The sequence below is a fragment of the Astatotilapia calliptera genome, chromosome 6 (genome assembly GCF_964374335.1).
Source record: "Astatotilapia calliptera chromosome 6, fAstCal68.1, whole genome shotgun sequence".
Classification (NCBI taxonomy): Eukaryota; Metazoa; Chordata; class Actinopteri; order Cichliformes; family Cichlidae; genus Astatotilapia; species Astatotilapia calliptera.
Genome location: NC_137427.1, coordinates 639,725 through 657,929, shown reverse-complemented (window position 1 = coordinate 657,929; position 18,205 = coordinate 639,725). Strand labels below are relative to the sequence as shown.

At 45.1% G+C, this 18,205-nt stretch overlaps 1 protein-coding gene across 8 annotated transcripts in view; it reads left to right on the top strand.

Annotated features, from left to right (window-relative positions):
- The window catches only part of LOC113023498 (mechanosensitive cation channel TMEM63B-like), a 29,579-nt gene extending 22,188 nt beyond the window's left edge, over window positions 1-7,391 (top strand). For 6 of the 8 annotated variants that reach the window (XM_080302250.1, XM_026169549.2, XM_080302249.1 and 3 more), the window contains 7 exons: window positions 60-125; window positions 200-362; window positions 462-567; window positions 792-959; window positions 2,241-2,356; window positions 2,433-2,516; window positions 4,262-7,391. In XM_080302250.1, coding sequence (XP_080158376.1) covers window positions 60-125; window positions 200-362; window positions 462-567; window positions 792-959; window positions 2,241-2,356; window positions 2,433-2,516; window positions 4,262-4,450 — 892 coding nt within the window. In that variant the 3' untranslated portion in view covers window positions 4,451-7,391. The remainder of the gene's footprint in view (window positions 1-59; window positions 126-199; window positions 363-461; window positions 568-791; window positions 960-2,240; window positions 2,357-2,432; window positions 2,517-4,261) is intronic. The other 2 variants (XM_080302251.1, XM_026169547.2) reach the window with 1 other exon arrangement.
- Window positions 7,392-18,205: the final 10,814 nt, after the last annotated feature.

Genomic DNA, 18,205 nt, shown 5'->3' with positions numbered 1-18,205 from the left:
AGTGTGAAACCTGACTGACCTTTGACCTCTACTAAAGCGTTTCTGTCTGTGCTTTCCAGTCTGGACGTTTTCTTCCGCTGGCTCTTTGACAGGAAGTTCCTGGCTGATGCTAAAGTCCGATTTGAGTGAGTTATGTTTTGTTTCCAGCCTACAGTTTGACGGTTGTTACCGCTCACTGAAAACCACTGTGTTTCTGCAGGTGCGTCTTTCTGCCAGATAACGGCGCCTTCTTCGTCAACTACGTTATCGCCTCCGCATTCATCGGAAATGCCATGGACCTGCTGAGGATCCCCGGCCTGCTCATGTACATGATCCGGCTGTGCCTGGCTCGCTCTGCTGCCGACCGCCGCAACGTCAAGAGGGTGAGGACACACTCACTGAGAAGTTTATGGTGGTGCGGTAAAGCTTTCAGCCCACAGGGGGCGCTGCTCTGACTGTAACCCTGTCTGTCGTCCCTACAGCATCAGGCCTACGAGTTTCAGTTCGGAGCAGCGTATGCCTGGATGATGAACGTCTTCACAGTGGTGATGGCCTACAGCATCACCTGCCCCATCATCGTGCCCTTCGGTCAGTCCAGCACTGCAGTAACTGTTAGTCAGTACATGTTTAGAGTAACAGTACAGGTGTTGAAGTAGTAGTAGTACTAGCATCCAGGTGAAGTCATACAAGTCAGTGTAAAGTGTGACGGTGGCTGAAAATAGTCTAATTCCTGTTCCCGTAAAGTCTCAAGTCAGAATAAAAGCAGGTCCAGCATGACGTCAGGGGTATTCAGCTCACCTGTTCACCCGCAGGTCTGATGTACATGCTGCTGAAACACTTGGTGGACCGATACAACATGTACTACGCTTACCTGCCCTCCAAACTGGACAAGAAGATCCACTCTGGAGCCGTCACCCAAGTGGTGGCAGCACCCATCCTCTGCCTTTTCTGGCTGCTGTTCTTCTCCACTGTACGCACAGGTAAGCCCCGCCCACCACAGCTGTGTCAGACCTTCCTTGCCGCGCCGCCTAGGACGGCCGCTTAGACCGTTTGATGAGTCCAATAAAGTAATGCGAGTGGTGCAGGTAGCTGTTCTGCAGAGACGCCCTTCATGACTGCAGGATGTTTCTGAAAGAAGCTGCAGAGCTCAGTAGCATCCCTGAGTGTCTGGGACACTACGAGTCTCCCGACCCTCTGAATCCCTGAATTTCTCTTTTATGTAGTTAATTGTAGTTTTCATTATTAGTGGATCAATGAGAAGGTTGAACAGTTCTGGTCGTTTGTCACTGATAACAAGTGCTGACAGTGAAAGGCAGTTTCTGACATGTTGCTTTTTTTGGGGGGGTGGGGGGGTAGACTATAACAAGACAATACCAAGATCAGTGGGTATCGAGACCAAGACGAAGTCAAGACGAGACCGAGACAAAAAAGTCTTTAAACTGCAGCCAGATGCTGCTTCGTGTACAGGTCTCGGGCACATTTATGTGTTTTTGCGATGCACAGCCCTCCTCACCACCGTCCACTGTCTCACTCACTGAGAGGACAGACGCACGCTCCACGTGACCGTCACGTCCATCACCCTCTCTGTTTTTCACATAATGATATTATCCTATATCCTCGCATGTGATTGGCCACAATATGGAGGGAAATTAATTGAGTTGCCGGCTCTCGCTCAATGGGAGTCGACTCTTCTGATTCACTGCAAAGCGCTCTCGTTGTGTGTCATGGATACTGTTGACTCCAAATCTCCGACCACTATGTCGATCTGAGACAACAAGAGGGAGACAGCGGGAGCAAGACCAAAGTCTGTCGAGGTCGAGACCAAGACCAAGTAAAACTCTGGCGGGGGGAGGATTTTTTAAATGTTTCTATCGTTTTGGGGGGGTCTGACAGTCCTGCCAGTGGGTACTGGCTATTATCACCCTGATGACAAGATGTCGTCTCCGTGGATGGCGTTCGATAGCATCGCCGAGTAAATGTGGTTAACCATACTTGTCCTCACATCTGATTGCCCGGTGTTTTCAGAGGACATTTGTGGGTCATGGTTCAACCTCACTCTCACCTGGTCGGATACAAATAGGCGATAAATCCGGGGTAACGTGAGGCAGTTTTCTGAGGTGACTCCTTTAGTGAAGTTAACCACACCCTCGGTGAAAGGATGAGCTGTTTTAAATCCAGCAGAACTAAAAAAATGATGTGTTAGTATTCGCGACAGGAAGTTGTTATTTGCTGACCATAGCTAACTGCTAATGTGCTCTCAGGCTTCGACACGCCGACCTCCATGTTCACGCTCGTGGTGCTGATCGTCACCATTGTGGTCTGTCTGTCTCACGTCTGCTTCGGACACTTCAAGTACCTCAGCGCTCACAACTACAAGGTACGACAGCAGTGCGATGAAGGTTAGTGTGCAGTGTGTGAACGCCAGCGTCTTATTCCGAGCATCTCCATTTCAGATCGACACAAAGGAGAACGACGTGGACGCTGTCGAGAACGGACGTCCAGCTCGTCCCTCGTCCTCACCCACCACCAAATCTCAGGTGACGCATGTTGTCTTTATTGGGATTGCAACAAACCACTCCCCCAGGTTTTCATCAAACGGGTCTCAGTACCGCCGGAGATCGGGGCCGCTGAGGCCTTCGGTTAGTCCGCCTTAGACACACTCACAGCTGTTTGAGTCTGTGGGCCCAGAAAGGCAGGCAGACTCACCAAAGCAAACCAAAACTGAGACAAACTAGGAGATGGTGTGAGATTTTATCAGAATGCCTTTCCTGGACTGATCCTCCCGTACAGCTCATAAAACACTGAAAGGTTCAAAAAGCACCAAGCTCAAATTCAAAGATCTGCTCTTACCTTATTTAACTTGTCTCTCAATCACTGCACTGAAGGGAGAACAGATTTGTAGTTCTTGATTTTATCCATAAGCTAATAAAACATTCTTTCTAGTTCTCTAGAAAACCTTGGACCTAAGTTACCGATGGTTCCCTACTTGTTGAGATACACAAGTTTTATGAATCACAACTAGCAAACAACACTCCAAAAGTTGATTCTGTTCATCTGGACGTTTTCAGTGGGAGAAACGTTTCATCATCATCCAGGTGACTTCTTCAGTCTCAGGTTTCCAATCTTATAAACAGGACATTTGCATAATGACTGGCACCAGCCCACTGAAGGAACAATGGGCTGGGAGGTCAGCTCCTTAATCTTAATTATGCAAATTCTCATGACCATTGATCAACAACCACTGACCAATGGCCATGAGTCCCATTCACAGAGAGTTGGGGAATGGCTGCAATCACAGCATGTAAGATGGTGACGGATGTACCCTTAGGCCCCTCCTTGATTCAGAGATGGTCTTTCCCTCCTTGACTCCGCCCTCAAACCAGCGTTCCTCCCTGTCCAGGATGTTACATCCTCATCATTGAAAGAGTGTCCACTGGCCTGTAGGTGTGAATAGTCTGCAGAGTCCTGGCCTGACGAGGTGGCTCTTCTGTGTTGTGCCGTCCTCTTCGCCAGAGGTTGTTTGGTTTCCCCGACGTATAAATCCTGGCACTCCTCCTGCACTTAACAGCGTACACTATGTTACTCTGTTTGTGTCGGGGGACCCGATCCTTGGGGTGGACCAGTTTTTGGCGCAGCGTGTTTTGCGGTTTAAAAGCCACAGAGACCTGATGTTTAGAAAAAATGCGTCTCAGCTGCTCCGATACTCCTGACACGTACGGGATCACTACAGGTTTTCGCTTATGCAGCGGTTGTCCTTCTCTCCTGGATCAGCTGGAGCTTTCTTTAGGAGCCTTCCCAGCTTTGACAAAAGTCCAGCTGGGATAACCACATTTACTCAGGGCCTTCTTGATGTTCTTCTGCCTCCCTGGCCGCTGTGTCAGTGGGGATGGTGTTCGCTCTGTGTTGTAGCGTCCTGATGACTCCCAGTTTGTGCTCCAGTGGATGATGAGAGTCAAACCTTAAATGCTGATCCGTATGTGTAGGTTTACGGTACACGTCAGCTTTTAGATGTCCCCCATTACTGATGGAAATCTCACAGTCTAAGAAGGCTAAGCTGCCATTCCCCAACTCTCTGTGAATGGTACCCATGGTCTTTGATCAGTGGTTGTTGAGAATCAACAATCAATCAGAATTGACTTTTGGAGATTTACTCACCTGGATGATTGAGCATGCATCAAGAAGATAGCAAACAACACGTTTTTATAGAAATCGGATCACGTCACAGTTCTCTTTGTGGTCATGTCTCTTCCTGGTGGTTGACCTGTTTTTATGTTCCTTCCAGCAACAGCAGCAGATGTACATCGCCCAGGTCCTCCAGGACCCCAACTCGGACGAGCCTGGCGGAGGGAGCAGCGAGGAGGACCGAGGGTCATCGCAGGATGAGGAGATGCTGAATGGAGGGAACAGCATCAATGAGGCGGATTTCCAGTCGGGGGAGGACAGTCTGATCGCCAACGAAGTGCACCAGTAGCTGGGGGTGGTGCTAGAGGAAGGGGGCGGAGCTAGTAGAGGGTCATACCCACACAACAGTTACAGATAAAGCTGACTGGAAAATCACTACACCCATAAACACTTGTACAGTAGATTCACGGTTAGCTCCACCCCCTCTTGGCCTGAAGACTTGACCCTGACCTTTGATGCCGGCGCCGGGTCGCCAACATCCAGTCCTGCACGCCTGTGGATCCTTAATGGACATCAGACTGTGTCCACAGGAAATCACTGTATATAACCACAAAGCCAAAAGTTCTTTTTCTTGGGTTGGGTGGGTGGGTTTTAAAAACTTGTGCCTGGGCTGGATTCTTTGTTCGCACTCGTGTCTTGATTTCTGATCCCACTACGGGTCACCTGAACCCGACCCCTCCAGGGGTCCAAGCTGATGCTGACGCTGTCTTTTTTTCTCCGCATAGTGAGCGCCTGTTGCGTCATCACCGTACTCCAGAATCAGAGCGTTAAACAACTCGCCAGCCGCCAGTTCTCATAGTGTTAGAAACCTCGCTTACGCAGACGCATTGTCATCCCTCTTCTCTGCTGGCCCGTCCTCGCCTCCGTTCTGTGGCTCTGAATGCCAGTACATTCAGCGAATCACCTTGGAGTGTGGGGCTTTTGTTTTTTTAGTTTTTGTACCTGCATGCTGTTAGGAGTGCAGGATTAGGATTAAACTGTCGCACCTTTGGACGATGTCATTCATTGCCGGATTGTACTGGCGAGCGAACACGTTAAGCTTCCTCTCGCCTGCTGGCTTCAGTTGGACCACTCCTCGCCGTCGGACTACAACTCTCCATGCAACAACGCTTTCTTTTCTGGTTTGAGTTCACCTGAACTACCTTAAATCATGAACACCTGACAAAGGGAACAGGGATGTTTGTGTCTGTGTAGGTTTAGCAATCTGAACTCTTTTCAGAGGTGGGATGAACTTTGTGATGACTTTCAGCAGCAGGTAGTTCGACTTCGGGTAGATGAAGAAGAAGAGCAGCGCTTTTCGTCGAGATGTTATTACCTGAACACCTGAAGTTGGAGGTACTGAAGGTGTGTGCTGTCCGTCTGTCTGTGTTAGCTCCTTATAAACAGACTACATCACAAAGGGTTCACCAGGCGTTGATGAAAATGCCATCCATCTACTGTAGAATCAGTTCAGCATTTTTTTTTCTTTCACTTTCGTACAAAAGTTTAGAAATATATAATCATGCCGTTTCGGTCTCTACGCGCATCAATAAAGTTTTAGATAGAGTCCGACTGGTGCGAATCGATGGTTTCATCTCTGCCGCGGTACAACGAGCTCCTTCCATCCAATAATGAGCCACAGCTTCCTAGATGTGCCGCTGGTCCCTCAAACAAATAATCACTGTTTATTTCATGCTAATGATCATATTATGACTGTTTTTAGCTAATTAGCTGGGTTTATCTGACTGAAGCTAACCCTCGGCTAGCTAGAGCAAGCGACTAATAATCAGGATGTTTCAGTCCATGAAAAAAGATACTGACCCTTTGTCCTGTTAGCTCTTGTCTTTAAAGCTAATAACTTAGTTTGTCGTCCCGATAGTGCAGTGTTAGCCTAGCTCTGGCTCCAGTTAATAAAACTCACCTGATTAGCTCGTTAGTAGGGATGAAGCTGTGTAAAGTTGAACTTACTCCTAGCTTCTCGTTCACACCGACGGCTGGTTTAGAACCAGGACAGAACTGCTGAGTCATTGTTAGCTTCAAGCACACAACTCAGACACATAGGAATGATGCACTGTTAATTGTTAGCATGCAGGCTAACACAGCGCTAGCCTGCTAGCCCGGGGTTCGCATTCTGTTAAATGAAGACTAAATGGTCTGAAACCGCACAACAATGAAGAGGTGATGGTTTAGTTAAGCTAGCACTTTCCCCTGTTTTGCATGTGATGCTAGCAGGGCCACGCCACAGGGACGCAGCGGTGAAACCAGTGGTCTGGTTAACCAGTCGTCTGGTTAACCAGTTGATTTACACCTGATTGTGTCTTCGGCTGTCAGAGGTGAGCAGGCTCGTAGCTCACGCTCCATGTGGTCGTGGTGCCGATCTGCCTCCCGTTGGAGGGATGTAGAAAACATCAAGTTGCAACTGACTTGGCTGGTGGTGACATCGTGCTTAGCGACAGAATGGGGAGGAGCTAGTCTCAGGTGTGTTTTGTTTTGTTCCTTTTTTCTCTAAAACAATGTTTACATCAGATTTTGTTTGGTGTGTGTGTGTGTGTGTGTGTGTGTGTGTGTGTGTGTGTGTGTGGGGACACGGAGCTGGACTATGAAAGCTGCAGCCGCTGGCTCGCTGGCATTGGCGGGCGGCTGCATGCTGGAGCTCTGCAGCGTTCGTGTCCGGGTGTCGTGTTCTGTTTGATGTTCCCCGCCGCTCCGCCCATGATTGTACGCAGATGAACCTGAAGGTGGAGTCGAGCCTGATCCTCAAGGTTCAGCTCGGCAGCTCGCAGGTGATGACCTGCTTCCTGTTCCTGTCTGTGTAAGGGCACCGGCATAGAATCATTTTCAGAAAGAGAGGCTGAAGTTCGACCGGAGCCGCACAGACCCGGCAGAACCAAACGCGAGCTCGGGGGCTTCAGCGGTCACGGCCTGCGGGAGCCCTGGGACTGTTTGTGTGGAAAAATGGGACTCGAAGGTTTCTGGAAGCGAGCCGCTGCTTCGTGCTGTTTGGTTTGTTTGTTTTTTCTTTTTTTAAAAATAAAATTCCTGAAATGTGAAGAAGAAAAATGTGAAGCGAGGCGTGAAGCAAGCGACAAACTGTGTAAAAACGTGTGTAAATAGCCATCGAACTGCAGTCTGTCGTCCACGTCCTGCTTTAATTTATTGCTGTGACTCTTATTTATTTGGACTTTGGTTTGTGTACAGTGACACCTTCGTCTTATTTATGTTCCTGATCAATAAAACTGATTTCATCCGTGCTCTCGTGCTCTCTGTTTGTCACACCTGAACATGGATCTGCCCTGAGGCAGGAGAAGTGAGCGCAGGAGAAGTGAGCGCATGGCAGGTATGAAGTGAGCGCGCCACATAAACACTTTTAGGGTTAACTGAAACTCTGAGTCAGTTACCATGGTAACAGACGGTGGACGTCAGCTTTTGTCTCTGGAGCTGTGTCCCAAAACGTCAGCTGAATCCTTCAGAGGCCGCATTTGAAGGCCGATTACGTCACAGCCAGGCGACGAAGGCTGTCCCAATTCGTCAACTCCTTCAAATGTGGCCGACAAATGCGTCCTTCATTTCCCCGAATTAGAAGGATGGGTCGGGTGTGTCCTTCGTGGTCCACCATATCCCAGGATTCATAGCGCGGCCCAGCCAATTCCAGTTTCCAACAATGGCGGCCGCTACTAAGTTTTTAATACTACTCTTATTAATCTTTCTGGGTCACAAAATAAACTTTGAACATATTTTCAGGCGAGAAAGTAGCTGTGCAAACATCAAATATCTGCTCGATTTATCAAGACATCACATATTTGCAAAAGTGCGCCGACATTTTCGAAGACGTCTGTTAGACCATCCGCTCGATAGTTGACCGGGGGTTTCAATGGTCACTCAACCCGGCGAGAGCAGCGGACACCCGGCTTCATCCTTTTCAGACCCCCGCTGTCTTTCACTACTCAGGTTAAACATGATATACAGTGGGGCAAAAAAGTATTTAGTCAGCCACCGATTGTGCAAGTTCCCCCACTCAAAATGATGACAGAGGTCAGTAATTTGCACCAGAGGTACACTTCAACTGTGAGAGACAGAATGTGAAAAAAAAATCCATGAATCCACATGGTAGGATTTGTAAAGAATTTATTGGTAAATCAGGGTGGAAAATAAGTATTTGGTCACCTCAAACAAGGAAAATCTCTGGCTCTCACAGACCTGTAACGTCTTCTGTAAGAAGCTTTTCTGTCCCCCACTCGTTACCTGTATGAATGGCACCTGTTTGAACTCATCATCTGTATAAAAGACACCTGTCCACAGCCTCAAACAGTCAGACTCCAAACTCCGCCATGGCCAAGACCAAAGAGCTTTCGAAGGACACCAGGAAAAGTATTGTAGACCTGCACCAGACTGGGAAGAGTGAATCTACAATAGGCAAGCAGCTTGGTGTGAAAAAATCAACTGTGGGAGCAATCATCAGAAAATGGAAGACATACAAGACCACTGATAATCTCCCTCGATCTGGGGCTCCACGCAAGATCTCATCCCGTGGGGTCAAAATGATCATGAGAACGGTGAGCAAAGATCCCAGAACCACACGGGGGGACCTGGTGAATGACCTGCAGAGAGCTGGGACCAAAGTAACAAAGGTCACCATCAGTAACACACTACAACGGCAGGGAATCAAATCCCGCAGTGCCAGACGTGTTCCGCTGCTGAAGCCAGTGCATGTCCAGGCCCGTCTGAAGTTTGCCAGAGAGCACATGGATGATACAGCAGAGGATTGGGAGAATGTCATGTGGTCAGATGAAACCAAAGTAGAACTTTTTGGTATAAACTCAACTCGTCGTGTTTGGAGGAAGAAGAATACTGAGTTGCATCCCAAGAACACCATACCTACTGTGAAGCATGGGGGTGGAAACATCATGCTATGGGGCTGTTTTTCTGCCAAGGGGACAGGACGACTGATCCGTGTTAAGGACAGAATGAATGGGGCCATGTATCGTGAGATTTTGAGCCAAAACCTCCTTCCATCAGTGAGAACTTTGAAGATGAAACGAGGCTGGGTCTTCCAACATGACAATGATCCAAAACACACCGCCCGGGCAACAAAGGAGTGGCTCCGTAAGAAGCATTTGAAAGTCATGGAGTGGCCTAGCCAGTCTCCAGACCTCAACCCCATAGAAAATCTGTGGCGGGAGTTGAAAGTCCGTGTTGCTCGGCGACAGCCCCAAAACATCACTGCTCTCGAGAAGATCTGCATGGAGGAATGGGCCAAAATACCAGCTACTGTGTGTGCAAACCTGGTAAAGACCTATAGTAAACGTTTGACCTCTGTTATTGCCAACAAAGGTTATGTTACAAAGTATTGAGTTGTATTTTTGTTATTGACCAAATACTTATTTTCCACCCTGATTTACCAATAAATTCTTTACAAATCCTACCATGTGGATTCATGGATTTTTTTTCACATTCTGTCTCTCACAGTTGAAGTGTACCTCTGGTGCAAATTACTGACCTCTGTCATCATTTTAGGTGGGGGAACTTGCACAATCGGTGGCTGACTAAATACTTTTTTGCCCCACTGTATGAGTCACTCAGATAACTTAAATATTTTATTGTTGGGCTTTTTTCTGTGTTTTATTTGTTCGTGAGTAAATCGGTTTGGCTGAGATTAAAGTTATTACCTTAGATTAGATTAAATAAAACTTTATTAATCCCACGGGTGGTTTTCACAATAACGTTGAACAGAAAACTGATTAAGCAGAAGTGTGAGACGGTCGAGAGTTTACTCCAGTGTCCTGTTATTTTTTTAGACAGCAAGGAGCAGACGGTTGAGTTTATTAAACTCCACCGAGACAGCGGTGACGCTACTCTGAAGGCTGGACCATCCCATTTCACAGCCTCGCACTTCTGACCTTCTTGGTCTTCGAAGGACCCGGCCCACATAGACCACGAAGGCTGGGTCCTCTGGAGGATGTGGCCGACGTTTTGGGACAAAGACTCCTCCCCTCCTGCTGCACCTGAACCGGCTGAGTGACCGTCATGGATCGAGCTCTATCTGCTGATTCCAGTCTGTTGTTATTTTAATCACATTCATGTTTACAGCTGTTTGCAGATGTTGGACTTTGAAATCGGAGCCGCCTAAACGTTAAATATGAAGTTTAGATTTTACTCCATCTGCCTCCACCTCCAAACCTTCAGTTTCACTCCTGCTGCTCTCCTGTCACACTCGTCTCCACCCTGCCTCACCTCTCTGTGGATGACGTCTTCTACAGCTGAGGGGTAAAAGCTATAATACCCGTGGTGAGCATGCTCAGATATGACTGGCCCGACTTGATCGGCCAATCGGGCGTGAGAAGATCTGAGCTGAATTCAGTTGTTTCACAGGTGGAGGTGTGAGTGAGCGTTAATCACCTGCCGATGGTTGGTTGTGTAGGCCTCCACCTCAGAGGTGGAATAAACTGCCATTTCCACTCCAAAGAGTCACATGACAGTCGAGTCAACGACTCTCAGGACCGCCTCAACGGTCACGACCTCACTAAGTGTCACGTACCAGGGACTCCCCCTGAGTTGTATGCAAGGTGAAGCATCTGGGCCTCCCTCCACCCACAGGCAGGAGGAGGACGTGGCAATGTTAGATAAAGGTGGCCTCAGGTGTGACAGCTCAAGTTCTAAGTGCCCGGCGTGGTCATGTGACCACTTTCACAGCTTTTGACTCAGGCATGGCGGAGGAGGAGGAGCTGTTCAAAAAGCATGCTCCCTCCATGTTTGCATGTTCGTGCTGTGACCCCTTTTATACAGTTTATACGTAGTTCAGGACCGCAGCTTTAGCAGGTTCAGCTCCGTGATCACAGGGTTCCCTCACAGCGCTGCAGTTCACACGCTGCTGTGCGTCACGCTCTGTCTCATTACACGTTTCAGGATCACGCACCTGTGTCAGGGCGGAGCCAAAGGTCAGCCGTGATTCCCAGACAGATAAAGGGTTAATAAACGATTACTATTCATATTGGGCTGCTAGTGCTGGCAGCGGCCTGCGCTGAGATTTAGCTGAACTCCGGCTGATTCTGACCAATCACATCAGTCCGTTTCACTCCGAGCCACACCTGAGCAGCACGTCACGGTTCAGCGGGTGTTGAGGGCAGCCCGTGGCTGGCGGTCACTAGGGGGTGCTGTGGAGCTGTGCTGATATCACACGTATGCTTGACAAACCGTCCGGTGTGCAATTTGTGGAGCACATTAAACTCCAAGGGAACGGATGTGTGCAGCTTCCGTGTTTCTATTAATAGATGAACAATATTAAAATAATAAATATTCCAGAGATGAAGGTGACAGTTTTGATTTTGTGACAGTGAGGTTCAAAGGTTATCCAGCTCAGGTGGGGGCAGCGGTCACTGAAACCTGGGCCTGGTTCATTTTCTCTCTGTAATCTGAGCTGGTTTCTACTATAATAAATAGAAGCAGCAGCTTTTGTATTCATACTTAATGAACGTACGGCTCAGTGCTGCTCTCACCCGTCTGTAACCATCACCTCCAACACCAGAATGTCTGTGAAGGTTCTCAGTCATCCAGGTCATCTACGTCCACTGTGAGCGACCATCTTTGAACAGAGGCGGGGCTTACGACACCAACTCTCTGCCATCTATAATCCAGTTTTGAGATCCTCCCCAGACGCCTTAACGCCCACTCACATCCTGGGCCATCTGACCTCAGAAAATCACATGATAAGGTGGGGCCAGGTTTCACAATGAACACACCCGAAACTCTGGCTGATTGGGACCCACACCCAGTTTCACACCTTGGCTCAGGCGATTAGAGGATCATCAGGGGGTCCTTTTATCCCTCTGTGGGGGGAAACTCCCACTAGGTTTATATCTGGGACTCTCCACCATTTGACCTTAGAACTGAAGAAGCTTCTCGGATGAGAGGTGAAACGTCTTCAAGCAACTTAAAGAAGTCCAGACGCTTCTCTTTGCAAGCTCCTTTGACCAACACCGGAATACTGCGCCTCACCTGCCAAGGAGCAGCAGGTGACTCACGTGTGGAAACCTACGTGAACCAAACCATCAGGTAACCTGTGTGTGACAGAGTTTGAAGCGACGTTTAAAATTCTCTCCTGGGAGTGAAGCAAACACGTGCATAAGGCCCAAAGTGCTGCTGTTCACAGCTGTCAGCACAGACTCTGTTTGTCTCTGTGAGGCAGTAAATCGGACCCAAATGTTCCTCCGGCTTTAAAATTCCCGCCTCTGTGGTGCAGGACGTTTACACAGGCTGTTCTCGTTCATATGACCTCCACCAAACAATAGAACACGCTGAGACAGAGGACGATGCACGTTTGTAGTCTTCTTCTTCTTCCTCCAGTTTAACGGCAGCTTGCATCCATCGGAGTTGCATTACTGCCACCCTCTGGTGTTACTTAGACTGCACTTAGCTCTTTAAATCCTCTTAAACAACTTAATATAATATGGCCAATATTATATTATTGTCAGATTATTATGATATATATATATCTGACTTTCAGCTTGTTGTGTTTGTGGATATGTGACTGACGTTAATTATTAAACATTCGCACATAAATAAGTGACGTCATATTCAGTACTTTTGACAGTTCACTCTTCGGCCGCTCCATCTTATTAGGGAAATTCCACATACATAAATGTAAATTTCAAGACTCAACCCCATCATTTAATTTGTTTTTGATTGAAATTGAATATTACTTAAACTCTCTTAAATTAACTTCAATAAAAAAGGTTTATCATTGATTGAAATTCTTTCAGAAATGTTTAATGAATGAGCTGTCACAACTTTCAAGTACAAAGTTGTTATGAAGTCTGTCACATCCCCCCCTTTTTTTTCTTTTTTTCTTTTTTATCCTTTCTTTATTTATCCTTCTTATTTCATTGTGCTGTATATTGTTACTCTTACTTGCCTTGTACGTCTACTGTACAAACTGAACTGGAATGACTGACTGTTCGCTTTATCATTTCAATAAAGTTTTGGGGGAAAAAAAGAAAAACCTCTTCGGCCGCTCCCTTCTGCCGTATTTTGCAAAATTATCCACACCCACCGCCGCGCTATGAATTGTGGGATATATGGGACCACGAAGCATGCACCGGACCACGCTTGGTATTTGGGGGGGGGGCGTGCCAAGATGGCGGAGTGAGTAGACGCTCTCTACCGAGTTCTGCACAAAAAGTTCGTGAACAACGGTAAAGCCTAAGCTTTATGCTGCTAACACTAACAATTCACTAAATAAGAGAAGATACAGCAATCATAGGGCAAGAAGCAGCAGAATGCCGAATCAGAAAGGAGCGAAAAGGGGACTGGAAAGTTCCAAGTCTAAGATAGCGCCTGAGAATGCTAACGAGGAGAGTGCTACGTCCAGCAACGTGCTAATGGATAGCTTCCATAACTACGCAGCTACTACGGTGGCACTCAAGTTAGCCGAAGAAGAAATGGATGAGTTCCCACCTCTCCCTGTTACACCTCTCAAATCGCCAGCTCCGAAGAAGTTGATGTACGAACGCAGCAGCTCTGACCCAGTTGATGTAAATGAGATAATTTCTCGTCTGTCGGCACTAATAAACACCAGGTCTGATAACATTGAGAGCATGGTGAGAGAGAATACGCTCCAGATTGAGGGTCTCAAAAAGACGATTGATTTTGTGTGCGCGGAAATGAAAGATATGAAGGGGAAAGTTTGCGACTTGGAAAAAAAGTAACTAAAGAGGAAGGTCGAGTGGACAACTGCCAACAGAGAATCTCTGAGTTGGAAAGATATTCCAGGAGGTGGAATCTCAGACTACATGGAGTCAAGGAGGCTGAGAAAGAAGACGTAAGGGGAAAGGTGACTGTGATATGCCAGTCTGTTCTGCCAGAACAAAATCGTAGGCTGCCTGCCGTCATCGACACCGTACACCGACTCGGAGCCAAGCGACAAGGTAGCACCAGACCTAGAGGCATCATCGTGCAGTTCACCTCCCGAATCTACAGAGATGCTGTGTGGAAAGCAGCCAAAACATCCTCCTACCTGCAGGACAATCATTTGAGGATCGCTGAAGATCTGTCCAGGGAGGACAGAGAACGTCGTGACAAACTGTGGCCGATGATAGACAAAGCCCGTAAGGAGGGTAAGCCGGCATATTTCGTGGGAGGCCGAGGATTCATCAGTGGATCAGAAGTTTTCCCTCCTTCATAGAGACGCTTATTCAGTCTCCGAAATGACATTTCTGTGAGCTTGTTTGCATGGTGAACTTGATATTTTCACCCTCAGGTTAAAATTTTACTTTGTGTTGAAGAGTGTGTTTATCTATAAAAAGCTATATTTAAACCATAGTAGATAGTTAAATACTGTATTTTTGTAAGCTTAGTCACTCAGGGTTTTTACTGTTCTACTACCTAAATTGTGCAGCACCCGGTCCCCTTATCCTATAGATGTATTCTTAGCTGTAGAAGTTTAGAACTTACTTTTTCTCTTTCTTTTTTCTAATAACTTTGTCTTTTTCATTTGTTTCTCTTAATACCAGGGGTTTAAGACAAACATGTAAACGCAAAGCTTTGTTTTTATTTGCCAAACAATTTAAAACAGATTTTTGCTTTTTCCAAGGGAGTCATTCCACACCTGCTGATACAAATGTTTGGAAATCACAATGGGGTAATGAAGTCTGGTTGTCCCATGGCTCTGAGCGTTCTGCTGGAGTTGCCACGCTTAAAAATTCTTTTTCTGGAGATGTGTTACACTCTGACACCTTAGGACACTACCTCTGCTCACTAATCAGACACAATAACAGTACTTTCATTGCAGTAAATATATATGGTTACAATAATAAAACTGAAAATGATAAATTACTTGACTCCTTAGAAGAATGAATTAATTTCTGGCTCTCCAAATACCCAAATTCAGTCCTCTTAATTGGTGGAGACTTTAACATTGCTTTAGACAATACGGTTGATAGGTGGCCTCCAGGGCAGCAGTCTTCATACAGTGCAAACTTAAAAAATTTATGGGAAAATTTAATCTTGTGGATATTTGGAGAGAAAAATTTCCAGATGATAGACTCTTTACTTGGAGCAATAAGACAGGATCCAGGCAATCACGTATTGACTTTTGGCTTGTTTCTGACTGTATTGATAAGGCAAGGCAAGTTTATTTGTATAGCACAATTCAACAACAAGGTGATTCAAAGTGCTTTACAGAGACATTAGAAACAAGAACAAATAAAAAGCATGATTTAAAATTGATAAAGATAATATTACCGTTAATATACTTGCCACTGGATACTATACCTCATGAATTCTCTTATTGGAAGTTAAATAATTCTTTACTAAAAGATAAAATGGTTAACATGCAGATTAATAAAGTAATTGTTTATTATTGGAACAAAGCTAACAGAGAGAAGTCCTTTTGTACCAATTGGGAACTCTTTAAATTTGAAGCATGCAAATTCTTGAGAAGATACGGGAGTCAAATTGCTAAATTAAGGAAAGCGGAAGAACGGGAAGTAATAAGCAGAATTGCCTCTTATTACCAGAAGTCCCCAGAAGAAATCTCAGAGAAAGATAAATTAAGTTTACTAGAACTTCAAAATAAATTGGACGGTTTATATCGACGCAAGGCTGAGGGTGCCTTCATAAGATCCAGGAAGAGGTGGCTGGAGGAGGGCGAACAAAATTCTGCTTACTTTTTCAGACTTGAAAAATACAGATCAAAAACAAACTCTATTCATCAACTAAATATTAATGGCATTGTCTCTGACAATCCTAGAGAAATTTCACATTTCTGTGCCGAATTCTATACTAAACTATACGACTCAAAATATAATGAGGCTGTCTCAACAGGATTTTTCAATAATATTAAAAACCTAAAATCTATTGTTGTGGAAGATAGAAGTTATTGTGACAGCCCTCTGACTGTGGAGGAAGTTTGTAATTCCATTTCTGCACTTAAGGCCAATAAATCTCCCGGCACAGATGGTTTGACTGCAGAGTTTTATAAATCCTTTTCTAATCTCCTGGCTCCGTTTTTACTGCAGGTTTTTACAGAAAGTATAGAGAACAACATCCTCCCTCCTTCTCTTACTCAAGGTCTCATAACACTTATTCCAAAACCAAACAAAGACTTACTCTTTATTGATAATTGGAGACCCATCTCCCTGCTTAATAATGACTATAAGGTTATGGCTTTAGTACTTGCTAACAGAATTAAAGAGGTCTTGGAAACAATTATTGATGAGACACAATCAGGCTTTATGAGAAACAGACACATTTCTAATAACATTAGACTGGTTTTGGATTTACTTGATTACTCTGATCTGATACCTGACAATAGTTTCATTCTCTTCCTGGATTTTTATAAGGCTTTTGATACAATTGAACATCAATTTATTTTCCACTGTTTGGAAAAATTTGGCTTTGGCAAGTTTTTCTGTAAAGCTGTCAAAACCTTATACACAAATGGCAATAGTTCTATTAAAATGATTAATGGCTCCACCCCGAGATTTGACCTGAAACGTGGTATTCGCCAAGGATGTCCTATTTCACCATATTTATTTTTACTTTGTACACAAATTCTTGCAACTAATATTTCAAACAGTGTTGTACAAGGAATCAGCACAGCTGATAAGGAGCTCGTCATCAGCCAGTTAGCCGATGACACCACACCCTTTTTGAAGAATGCAAACCAAATCCCACCAGCCCTTACTGTGATTAGTGATTTCTCTGAGGCCTCTGGTTTATGCCTAAATCTTAAAAAGTGTGAGTTACTAGCAATTAAAGACTGCCCTGCAAATACTATCTGTAATATCTCTGTTAAACAAGAAGTCACATACTTGGGACTGCTAATATCCAAAGACCAAAAATCAAGATGCTCTTCAAACTTCACTCCAATTATACAGAAAACCCTAAAAAAGTTCAACCAGTGGCTGCAAAGGGACTTGTCTTTGAAAGGTAGAGTGTTACTTACTAAAGCTGAAGGGATATCCCGATGAACATATGCTGCTCTCTCCTTACATCTGGATAAGAAAAGTAGTAAAGATATTGACCGTATGCAGGTCCTCTTAACGTGGACCCTCATTTATAAACACAACTTCTCACCTCACAAATACCTCATCTGGAACAACAGAGATATTTTATAGAAAAATAAATCACGTTTCCTGGAAACTTGGCTCCAAAATGGGATCCTATTGGTGGCTCAGCTGGTTAGTAAAGAAGGACAACTACTTACATACGACGACTTTATTGCACTATATAATTTTCCAATCAGTGTTCAGGAATTCTCAATGGTGCTTGGTGCCATACCCTCAGGGACTTTAATGTTATATAAAAACACTGACAGCTCGATCTCTACCTCAGTCACGCTCCCTGATCCAGCTGAGTCACCAATAGGAAAAATCTGCTTTACACAGGAACTTGGTAACAGCAATAAGAGAATACGTAGTTTATGCCAAGAAGATATCGTCTCTCTCCCATATATAATATCTTATTGGAACCGATTTGTTCCAGATATCAAGTGGAAGACAGTCTGGATGGTCCCCCATAAATATTTGATTGTAAATAAGGTGAAAGAAGTCTCATTTAAAATTCGACAGAAATGTTATCCAGCCAGTCACTACATGGTCAAATTCAAAAGGGACATAAATACTAATTGTACTTTCTGTGGGGATCATCCAGAAACGGTGACACATCTTTTTTGGTGCTGTTCTTTTACACAGAGATTTGTTATTGTCCATATTTTAAGGGAGTTTTCTTTACGATGGGAAAATGTTTTATTCTGTTTCTTTAAGTTCCCCAAGAAGTATGAGAAATGTTTTTTATGATAAATTTCTTAATACTTTTAGCTAAATTTTTTATCCATAAATGTAAGTTTACTAACAAAACACCATATTTCTGTCATTATTTTAAGGATGTGCACATGCACATACAATCAATATCAGACTCCACCAACAAAAACGCTCAAAACAATTTATGTTTGTGAATTTTTGCGTGTATTCTTATAATTGTTACCTTTTTCTTTTACCCTTGGCTTTGTGTGTTCATGTTCTGTTGTTTTGTATACTTCATCTGTTCGTATGTTGTATACTCATTGTTT